Below are 11,773 nucleotides of genomic sequence, written 5' to 3' on the forward strand. Positions count from 1 at the left end.
GTGTCCAGCCTACCTGTGTCCCAAGCCTCCGTCCCGAGCCGCCGTCGTCCCGAGCCTCCTCCGTCCCGTGCCTCCTCCGTCCCGTGTCGTGCCGATGGATCGCCGCTCCAGGATCGCCGCTCTTCTCGGCGGCCATTCTACAATTCAAAAGCCCCGCCTCCGCCTGTGATAGGCGGAACACTCAATTTCCCAGCAGCCTGTGTTCCGCCTATCACGGACATCCTCTCATACTCGTCCGTAGTATGAGAATGAACGGATGTCCGTGATAGGCGGAACACTGACTGCTGGGAAATTCAGTGTTCCGCCTATCACAGGCGGAGGCGGAGAAGGAGGCGCGGCTTTTGAATTTTAATGTCCGCCGTCTGTCTGCTCGATACGCTGATCGAGCAGTCAGACAGCGGTGACTCGAGTATAAGCCGAGGGGGCACTTTCAGCCTCAAAAAAGAGGCTGAAAATCTCGGCTTATACTCGAGTATATACGGTAGTTGGAATTAAGTAAAGCTAAAGTGGACCTTGGGGAAGTATAAAATGTCAGAGGTTACACGTTGTGACTTCCCACTGGGTTTTAGTCACAAGTCTGACTCTCTCTACTTGTATTATGCTGTAGCTTTATATGTATTGTATGTGGCAAATGATTCAAATTTCTTTTCAGCTACTTTAATGTCCTATATGACTTTGCAAGAGACCTTTAGCCTTTCTCTGTTAAAGCGGTTCCAAAGACTTCAGGATATTTTACCTTAATGCATTCTCTGCATTAAGGTAAAAACCCTTCTGTGCTGCAGTCAACCCCCGCCCCCCCCCCATATACCTACCTAAACCCAATCTTGACCCAGAGACATGTTGAAGAGAAGCTCTCTCCTCTCTCTCCCTCTTCACATGGCAGATTGGCTCCTGCTGCAGTCAATCAAATTCTGTGACTAAGGAGTGGAGGGGTGGCTAAACCATGCTGTCTGTATCTATAGACACAGGCAGTGTGGCTCAGGATTGGGAAAAGTAGGAAGTGGCATCTTATGGTGGCACACCAAGAAGAGAAGGAGCCAGGAGCGGCAGCGGGGAACCCAAGAAGGTGGGGATTGGGGCCACTTTGTTCTATTCTATTGCACAGAGCAGGTAAGTATAAATCTGTTGGCTTAAAAAAAAAAAAAAAAAAAAAGGTTTACAGTTGTCACTGTAAAAAATACAGTTGTCGCTTCTGCATGTAACTTGCTGATGGGACAATGAAGCAACACACTGATAAGTCATCAATTCCTCAAACTTGGCTCCCTCTTGTCAGGATTTTTGTCTATATGTACGACAAAGACTGATTGGTTACTAGTATTGTTCTTCTCCTAGTTTAAGTGTTGCTATGCAGAGTGAAATCAAGACAGATTGTTAATTATATTAGATATATCAATAATACACAACTACATTAAATAGAATTCAGTTTTAATATGATCATTTCAAACTCTGTTCAGCAAGGTCCTTAACCTAATTTTTGCTTTACCTTTGCCAAAGTAAACACTTTGCTACATCCTCATATTATGCAAAAGTAAATATATTGAGGAAATTGTACTTCTTGGTTTTCGAGATTATCTATGTTCTACTAATCCTTTATAGGAAACTAAATTAAAAAGCGTCCGATAATGCAGTGGCTATATTTTTGCTTCAAATCTGTAGGGAAAAGACCTACATTTTTCTGCATGACAGAATTACTTGCTACCTGAGCAGCTGATCTACACATTTCCTGCTTTGACATTCACTGTACAAGTTTCCTCTTCTTTATTATAAGGATCCTTTTGTTCCCCAAAGATTTAATTTCCATTGTTCCCTCTAAGAACAAGGCTATGAATTGTCAGTTTCCTCATTTTTATAAATGTGGTCTGAAAGTAAATGCATATTATACATTTCCAGTAGGGATGAGCCGAACACCCCCTGATTTGGTTCGCAGCAGAACATGCGAACAGGAAAAAAAATTGTTCGAACACCGTTAGTCTATGGAACACAAACGTGAAAAATCAAAAGTGCTAACTTTAAAGGCTTATATGCAATTTATTGCCATAAAAAGTGTTTGGGGACCTGGGTCCTGCCCCAGGGGACATGTGTCAATGCTAAAAAAGTTTTAAAAACTGACGTTTTTTCAGGAGCATTGATTTTAATAAAGTGAAACAATAAAAATGAAATATTCCTTTAAATATCATGCTTATGGGGTCTCCTTATTCTGTCTGTAAAGTAGCACATCTTTCCCATGTTCATAACAGTGCCACAGCAAAATTACATTTCTAAAGAAAAAAAATGTAATTTAAAACTGCTCGCGACTGTAATGTATTTGTCGGATCTCGGCAATATAGATAAAAATCATTGGAAAAAAATGGCGTGAGTCCCCCCCAGTCCATTTTGTGGCAATTTTTTTTAAAGAAATGGTGTGGGGTTCCCCCCCAAAATCCATACCAGGTCCTTCAGGTCTGGTATGGAAATTAAGGGGAACCCCGTGCCAAAATTGAAAGAAATGGCATGGTGGTTCCCCCCAAATTCATACCAGGCCCTTCAGGTCTGGTATGGATTTTAAGTTATGTTATATGTGAATGTGTAATTGGGTACATTGTACCCCTATTCATTCACCAAAAAAAGTGTCAAAAAAGTAAAAATGACAGGAGACATTTTTCAACAATTCCTTTATTAAAAAAAAAAAAGTGTCCTGCAATGTCCATCCAATCTTTAATCACGGTGTCCGACGATCCTGAGGGAAAAAATTTGAAAAACTCTGCGACTGCCATGTTTTTGCTTTGACAGTTGTTATATAGACAAGGGCTCTGATCATGTGACATCAGAGGGAGGAGTCACCAGTTTACATCACCAGGTGGCCCACCCTCAGCTATATAACAGCTGTCATTGCAAAAAGGCTGCAGTCGGCAGGACGCCTCCCATGGAGGCAAAGTGTTTCCGTTTTTTTTTTCTCTGGACCGTCGACGCTGTGAATTTAAAGAAGGGGTACAGTGTACCTGATACCCATTCACATTGAGGGGCTGGGATTTGGGGGCATCCTTGTTTAAGGGGGCTTCCAGATTCCGATAAGCCCCCCGCCCGCAGACCCCCACAACCAGCGTGCAGGGGTTGTGGGGAAGAGGCCCTTGTCCCCATCAACATGGGGACATGTTTTGGGGGCACCCTCCCCATGTTGAGGGTATGAGGCCTGGTATGGTTCAGGAGGGGGTGTGTTCTCTCGGCCCCCCTCCTTTTCCTGAGGCCTGCTAGGCTGCGTTGTCGGATAAGGGTCTGGTATGCATTTTGGGGGGGACCCCACGCCATTTTTTTCATTTTGGTGAGGGGTTCTCCTTTAAAGGGGTTGTAAACACTCTGCATTTTTATTATATGCATTAAGGTGAAAAACCTTCTTTACTGCAGCAGTGCCTGAGCCCCCCTTATACTCACCTGGGCCCCAAAATTCGCACAACGGGAACAAGCATACCAGCTCCATGTCCTGATTGGATAGAGTGATAGCTCACAGCCATTGGCTCCCGCTGCTGTCAATCAAATCCAATGACGTGGGGACGAGGCCAAGTCCTACATTCGGCATCTATTCTTCTAGGGGGTTAAACGAGGCAGGGAGGAGCCGCGAGAGCCGCCGGGGGACCCCAGAAAAGCAGGTTTGGGGCCACTCTGTGCAAAATGAACTGCACAGTGGAGGTAAGTATGACATGTTTTATTAAAAAAAAAAAAAAAAACAAAGCCTTATAATCACTTTGAAATCCATACCAGACCTGAAGGGTCTGGTATGGATTTTAGGGGGGACCTGGTAATGCCGTTTATTTCAATAATTTTTATGTATATTGCTAGGATCTGGCAATACATTACAGCCACAACCTGTTTTAAAGGACATTTTTTCCTTCAGAAATGTAATTTTGCTGCTCTCATTCATTACACTATGTACGGCCGCCGTGTTAGCAGCCTTACTTAGTGTAGGATATGGACTTAGCCCCCGAGCCATGATTGGCCAAAGGCACCCTGCCTTTGACCAGTCATGGCTCTCACAACAGAGCATGCTGTGATTGGCCAAAGCATGCAGGTTAGGTGCTTGATTCGGCCGATCAGCAGCCACCAGTGCACTGCGATCTTGGGGCGTTCCGCGGGCGCTCAAATTTCCCGTGAATGCCCCAAAATGTTCTAAATTCTGTGAACACCCAATGTTTGAGTCGAACTTATGTTTGACTCGAACATCAGGCTCATCCCTAATTTCCAGTACTTTCTTTTCCACTACAAAGTCCAGTGGAAGTATTTTATTGCACATCCATTAAGAGACAGGGAAAGTCATTCAAGTTTGGTTTATACTGCCCCATACAGGAAGATTGGACACTGACAAACAAGAGAACCCATATACACTGACAAACAAAATAAATCTAGGCTAGCCCAGGATAACCTCTCCTACTACCAGCATGCTTCAGTTTTTTACTGGTGTCCCTGGAGGATAAACATCTTTTCTTTAGCTCGGAAAAGTCTAACCAAATTCTACTAACATAATTTTTTTCCATTTTCATAACTTTTTTTTCTTCAATTAAGACTCTTTCATCTCTTTCGCACACACCCGGCTTAAGCCTGGTATTTGGAGTGCCACGTCCAGATCCTACTGGACTGGACATTGCAGGACTACCCTGGAAGTGACCTTCGGCTCTGGTTTCTGCATAAAAGTGCTTTTACTTGGATTGTTTAACACCTTTGAAATTCCAACTGTCTGTTAGTTCCTAATGTGGAAAGGGTGAATGCTGAGCGATTGAGAGCAGATGTCATCCACTGGGTAGAAGGGTGCACTTGTGTACTCTTCTTTAGTTCTGCTATGTAGGTCAGAAAACATCTCACTGATGCTCCTGCATTGCAAATAACTACACGGAACTCCAATCTCTACTTGCTGCATGCCTACAGTGACTGTGGATACTTCCGACCATCCAACCCCTAGCTGCTACAAGCTCTTTGAGTTTCATGAGTACCTGAGGTCTTGCTTCATGGACAAACATCCTGGCAAGTTGTTTGCAAAAGTTTTAAACATACGTCCAAGAGTCCAAAGTTTTTTTTTTAACTTTTTTTTAAGGATTTTTAGAATGATATACAAATACAAAAAAAAGCTAAATATTAAAGTCACCAGACTGGCACCTACAACCAGTCACACTTAAACAAAATCACAGCCCTCCAACCCACCCTCTTACACACATAATTTTCAGATCCATATTTAATAAAGCAATCCGAACGTTTATATATGGCATGGCAAACAAGGGGTTAAAGACAGATCATGGCTGCTGTTTGTACCGTCTTTGACAGTCACTGAAGGCTTTTCAGATAAAAGTGATCACATTTATAGGGCTCTAAAAGTAATTGTAATGACCTTATCTCATTGTTATTTACATCTAGGAAAGAGTATCCACCTGGGATCATTAAATCGCACTCTAGCAGCATAACAATTTGATGATTCTATGTTGGTACTCTTAGGAAAACATTTCCCTATGTCTCCAAATTACATTTGATGTGAAAACTTTTAATCAGCATTGTTACACTGTGGAAATTTCCTAAATGTTGATAACAACAAAATCCGTACCTGTAAACACTACCTGTCATTTGAGTTGTACACTGTATTTGCAGTGTATTCTGTTGCTCCCAGCAACTACTTTAGGTGAGCAGGCTTCAGTTTGATTTGTTACACTGTTCTTTACAATTAATGCGCTTAGAGGTGCTAAGCTTTGACCTCATATTATATGGTTTTGAGGATCACTGCCTAAATGGATAGCTCCTTATCACTTGCTGTAAAGGACATTTATTCCCTTTCCTGAAATGGGGGTAAAAAAAAGAAGAAAATCAGACCCCGCAACACCAAAAAAAAAGGCTAAGTGCACACTACACAGGTGCTAGATTTCTCTATAACCTGCAGCTAAATGAGAACAAAATCCTGCCTTCTGATAGTGATATAATACATTAATATAGGGAATTCGTGTACAGTTGTAGCCATGCAATCAAATCAGAGGCAAAATTAGCTAAACCATACTGTGATAGCAATTAAAGTTTATATCCTGACAGGTTTGCTCTAGGTGTTGTTTTTGGAACTTTTAATATTTAGAAGGAAATTATCCCAAGATATCCCAGGAACAAATTTGAGCTGCCTGTGACCTTCTTTTTATTTCCTTCAGACATGTTTTGAGATTCTTTTACATTCCCAATTGGATGAAATTAGTTCCGATGCAAGCAAATGCCAGTGTATTTAAGCCCTTATGGATTATTTGATGGTTCTGCTGCTATTCTAAAACACTTTTTTATGCAATGCATTATTTCTAAGCCTATTCAGCATCTAAAATATATATGTGTCAATGTTACTTTGAAGCTGCCTGTGCAAATCAACGTCCTGACCTTTTTGGATGTGCAATTGCTCAAGTTGGTGTTATGGACATGCTGAAATTCCACAAGTTTACTATTGGTCATGCTTGGACCACGGACTATGGCTGCTCAGACAAGAAGGAACAATTTGAGTGGCTATACAAGTAAGTTTTCTCTTCTTTCTATAATCTCTTTACTTTGTTAAAGTAGAACATCAGCCTAAATATTTTCTAGCAAAGGTTGCAGCTTTTGTCATATTATAATGCTTTCTGTGTCCCCCGGAGAGATTTTATTGCAATTTTGTCCCTTAAACACACCAGTATGTGCGCGGAGACTTCAGGTATAATAGACTTGAGAGGGCTGTCGACGGATTTGGCCTATTGCAGTTCAGAAACCATGTTCTGTCAGAGAATGGACTGCAACCTCTGCAAGCACCCCCTGAGCAACTAATCAAGGAGTATGAACTTTTTCACCTGATTACAATTGTTTGATGTGAGCAGTTCCAGGGGTGTCTGCTCCATACATAAACGTGTAAACTCCGCCAATATGAATGTGCATATTTAAGCCACAGTGAGGAACAAGATCGAGCCTAAGACAAATACTGTCCCTCTTGGTATAATGTTCTCTGACATAAAGTCCACACAAGACAAAATTAAAAATTACAAAAAATATATATTTTTGTGAAAGAAAAATGTTATACTTCTTTCAAATTTTTTTTAAATCATAGCACCTTGTATTTTTTGCTTTGTCAGTTGATTCGTTTTAGCTTGTAGGAAAGCTTTGTTTTCAGGGGTACACATTTCTGTTTGTCATTTAATTATTTTAGCAGAACAAGTAGCAATTATTATAGGAAATAGTAATCTGATAGTGGTATATGCTGAACTCAGTGTATGGTAAGAAATGAAATGATAATGTGTACGGCTGGATGGAGGGAGTTTGAAATCTTATACTGTAAGCACTTATTGATTTGATTTAATGGTATACTATAGCACTGATACAGCAGGAAAGAATGCTACTGTGCAGGAAGGAAAGTGATGTTTTGATAGTCTGTGCATTTGTAATGTTGCTGTCTTCATTTTAGTATCCCTGATGGTAATTTGGCTAAACTGGGTTGGACGAGCACTATGAAAATTGTTGCTTTTTGCAGTCTACAATGAGATATCTTTTGTGTAGAAATACGTTGATTCCGTTTTACAGTACTGCCATCATAGTTGCTAATCATTTTTGTTTTCAGTTTGGTATAGTATAATTGTTATTTGATGGTATGCTAACCAAGTTTAGCTTTTATTTGTCACTGCAATGCAGCTCCATATTTGAAGGCTTTTGTTGCTGCACCAGAATACCTGTTTCAATGGCACTTTCATGCCACTTTTAGACGGCTTTCACACCAAGCCCCGGGGGTCGTCGGTGGTAAAGCATTGCTATTTTTAGCACTGATAATTGGCCGCTAGTGGGGCGGTTTTAACTCTCCCACTAGCAGCAGAAAAAGGGTTAAATCTACCCACAAAATGCTGCCGAGCGGTATTTTGCAGACGGTATCGCAGCGCTGCCCCATTGATTTCAATGGGGAGCAGCGGTGGAGGAGCAGTGAGTTCATCGCTCCTTCACCACTCCAAAGAAGCTGCTGGCAGGACTTTTTGTGATGCCCTGCCAGCGCACTGCTCCAGTGTGAAAGCCCTCAGGCTTTCACACTGGAGTGAAAGGAGCTGCTTTTTTCAGGCGCTATTTTTTAGCACTATAACACCTAAAAAACGCTGGCAGTGTGAAAGGCATCCTAAAGTGGGTAGATTTTTGTGTGCGTCAATAAATTTTGTCTCTTCAACGCAGCTTGAGTTGATGCTTGTTTTTTAGAAAAGATTCCCTTAAAGTGGAAGTAAACTCCCCTATCGTTTTCAGCCAAGGATTTTAATGGAGTTTAATCTTCAACTGCTATGGTGCTGCACATGTGATTCATTATGACACCAGCCATTGGATGGTTTGATAGTTTGGCTGAGAGCACAGCCAATGCTGTACAGCCATTCCCGGCATGCCTTTTATTTTTAACTGTTTAAATCCATGGGTTTAATTTTACTGAAGATGTTAAACTTACTGGCCTGTAGTTACCAGCTTTCTCATGGATAGGTACAATATTAACCATATGTCATGGGTAACTTTTTCAGTTAGAAGAGATTGATAAAAAAAAGATCAGTTAACAGTCCCACAACTATACCTTGAAGTTTTCCTAGAGCTCTGGAATGGCTACAGTGAGGCCACCTTTGCTTCTAGAAACTCTGATTAACCTTCACTTATAGAACCAATATGATCCTCCAACTTGTATTTATTTTTGTCATGTAGACTGAGCCAAATGGTTTGCTTCATTTGGGTCTCTTTCAACATAAGTATTGTTCTGTTTTAATTTTTGTGCTTGCATAGTATCTTTTCCTTCCATCACCAGGACCCAGAGCCAGGAAACAAATCAATAAGAGAAAGCTATTTACACTTCTTATAAAAATGGTGTGCAGCATTTGTATAGGTGGTAGACAACATTTAAACCTTGCTCAGTGAATAGCCTTTCCTTCTTCTTTAACCACCCCATTGGTCAAGTCCTAAGAAACTCAACAAACCCCCCATTTAGTTTTTACCTCTTAGAGATACAAATGCTCCTTATCAAAGAAAAATCCACCCCCATTTCTCAATTTAAATAAATTTCCAAAAACACCTAAAAGGCTGGGAGTGAAATATTCAACCACATGATGTATGCTTAAGCACTGAGAAGATGTGAACAGACCCGGGACTGCATTATTAGTGGGCCAAGCCTAAAGCAAACCTGTGCCATTTGTGACCACCTGTATATTAGTACAGTTGCCATGTATGTTTCTGCCACAGCTACTATCTTGTAACTAAAAATTTGATTTAAAAAAAAAAATCTACCTCTCCATGTGTGTTTTTTTATTTTTACTTTATTGTCTTGGTCGCTACCTTAAAGCAATTCTGCTACTAAAATAAAAATTCAAAATCAAAGCTACCTGCAAAGAAAACATAGAATACCCACTTCTCCTGCTGCCCACACCACCGATCTCTGCAGTAATAAAAAAAAAAACCTCTGGCTAAAAATGGTTCAGAATCTGACACTGTAAATTTTTTGGTTCAGTGCCATCCTTTGCCACCAGTTGTTACTATGTTTTGTAGTGACTTACGGGGTGGCTAGAAAGAGAAACCACAGCTCAGGCACTAATATAATTTTTCTTTTAGGAACCTGTTAAAGTTTTTTGTATAAGTAATTTTGACATGATATTTCTGTTTGATTTCCTTATAAACCATGTTTTTCTTACATTGTAGGTACTCACCACTTCATAATATCAAAGTGCCTGATGATGGAAAACAGTACCCATCCACATTGCTTCTCACAGCTGACCACGACGATAGAGTTGTCCCTTTACACTCTCTGAAATTCATAGCCACTTTACAGCAAGTTGTGGGCCAAAGTCCAAAGCAGCACAATCCCCTCTTCATCCATGTAGACACCAAAGCTGGCCATGGGGCAGGAAAGCCAACTACTAAAGTGATTGAGGAGGTTTCTGACATGTTTGCCTTCATCGCACAATGCCTAAACCTTAGTTGGATAGAATAAATGAAACTGAGCAAGTTTCCATTTTTACATAAGGGCTTTTATGTCACATAAGAAACGTCAATGTGATATCCTAGCACATCTTTTACATCTATCCTTATTACTTGAGGTGAATGAAAATATTGGAATCATGTGGGTATCGGCAAATGAATCTTTGTGTTACAATGTTTTTGAGTTTTATTCATGGTTATACTGTAACTTTGTAAGCATATTTTGTCCACACAACAAATATGAAATTGAAATGACCTAAACAATAATGGTGCATATCAAATAAAATGATTACTTACACGTTTTGTGGTATACAAAACTTACTATTCATCATTTACGTTTGCTATTAATGTTTTCATATTTGTTTTATTATTCTATAAAATGATGTGGTGTATATTTTTAAAAATTATGTAGTCTAGTCATTCTTTTTATTGAAGTCCCACATCTGGCTTGATAATCGAGAATTTATTATTTTAGACCTAATCTATTGACTGGGTAATTATGAGGTGGAAGCTACCTCTACAATGATTGGCTATTATACTTAAAGACTGTATCTGCTTGTGCATGTGGTTTACTGCTTCCTACTTGCATAAAGGTTTGATTTAGACAAATAACATCTGGGTCTTTCAAATGTGGCATGTGTAGCAAGTTCTGTAAAAGTACATGAAACTCAGTGTTGTAACAGCCAAACTTTTTCCAGGTTACCAGTATCTTTGTGGCAAATTTCACCAGTTTTTAAGAATGCGTTAAAGTTTTTCTTGACATAAAGCTCTATAACTTTACCAGTACTTCTAAGCTAAACTGCACTAACCATCACACCCCTGCTGCTTAACTTCCCAACAGAGCCATGACCCAGACAATCTTTACATGCTTGGCAAATAAATACTCTTTAGTGCTGGTGGAATTGGGCTATCCAGTCTTGATATACAGATCCATTCAAGGTAAAAGTACTGCAGTGCATAAGCATGGCCAATACTGAATAGGCTTTCGCCACCAAGGATGCAAATATGGTGATGGTGTGGGTGGGAATTAGTGCATTATAGCTTAGGAAACCAGATAAGTAAATTTGTGTCAGTTTAAAAAATAATGAACTTGTCAGTTAAAAAGTGAGCAGCAGACAAGTAGGAAAATACAAATGGTAACTCTGCAGTGGCTTATTTTTTATAAACGGTGCACTGAACACTGCCACGGTTGGATATATCATAACAGGAAACAGTATTTAATTGTTACTCTACCATGTAACACAATTTATGTTCAGTTTTTATTACATTAAAAATATTCCTACAACTGAAATGTTCAAAGTTTTTTCATTAACAGAACTGTGGGTTAAACAGGGCAACCCATGGGAACAATTATGTATATTTACAGGCACCAAAAATTATGTAAAACGGTCAATCCATTTAACATACAAGTATTTAAAATGTTAATGTATAGTTAAATGTATTGACTGTTCTTCAGATAGTCAACCAATGGGGTAAACAGAATCTTTATTGCAAAAGACTATGCTGTGGGTCCAGCCAGAAGTATGGCATACAGTATCGTGGAGATTTAAGGACTGTCATACTGGGAATAAACTTGTCAGTCTGGGATCAGGCACAGAGGCCAGTGGCTAAATTAATACATAAGCAGATCCCTCTAGCGATAATGCAAGTTCACCCAAGGCACAGGGTCTAAGCTCTAGCTAGTCTTCACCAGAGCTTCTGAAAGTAGAGATGGGTTTAACTGTGTGCTAATGCCAGGTTGCGGTCCTCTGGATTGCCCCAGCAGGAAGAGAGCAAAAGGGGGTCAGGTAGCAGATGCGACAAATAGGGAACAAGCAGAAGTTTAGTTGAACAAGCCAAGTAGCAA

General features: G+C 40.2%; 1 protein-coding gene across 1 annotated transcript in view; it reads left to right on the forward strand.

Moving 5' to 3' along the window:
• PREP (prolyl endopeptidase) overlaps positions 1-11,218 on the forward strand; it is a 208,517-nt gene extending 197,299 nt beyond the window's left edge. The window contains exons 14-15 of the mRNA XM_077487181.1: positions 6,338-6,494; positions 9,649-11,218. Coding sequence (XP_077343307.1) covers positions 6,338-6,494; positions 9,649-9,940 — 449 coding nt within the window. The 3' untranslated portion in view covers positions 9,941-11,218. The remainder of the gene's footprint in view (positions 1-6,337; positions 6,495-9,648) is intronic.
• The last annotated feature ends 555 nt before the right edge of the window (positions 11,219-11,773 follow it).

The sequence above is a fragment of the Lithobates pipiens genome, unplaced genomic scaffold (genome assembly GCF_037356315.1).
Source record: "Lithobates pipiens isolate NorthernLeopardFrog02 unplaced genomic scaffold, aLitPip1_a1.2 Scaffold_18, whole genome shotgun sequence".
In the NCBI taxonomy this organism is placed as follows: Eukaryota; Metazoa; Chordata; class Amphibia; order Anura; family Ranidae; genus Lithobates; species Lithobates pipiens.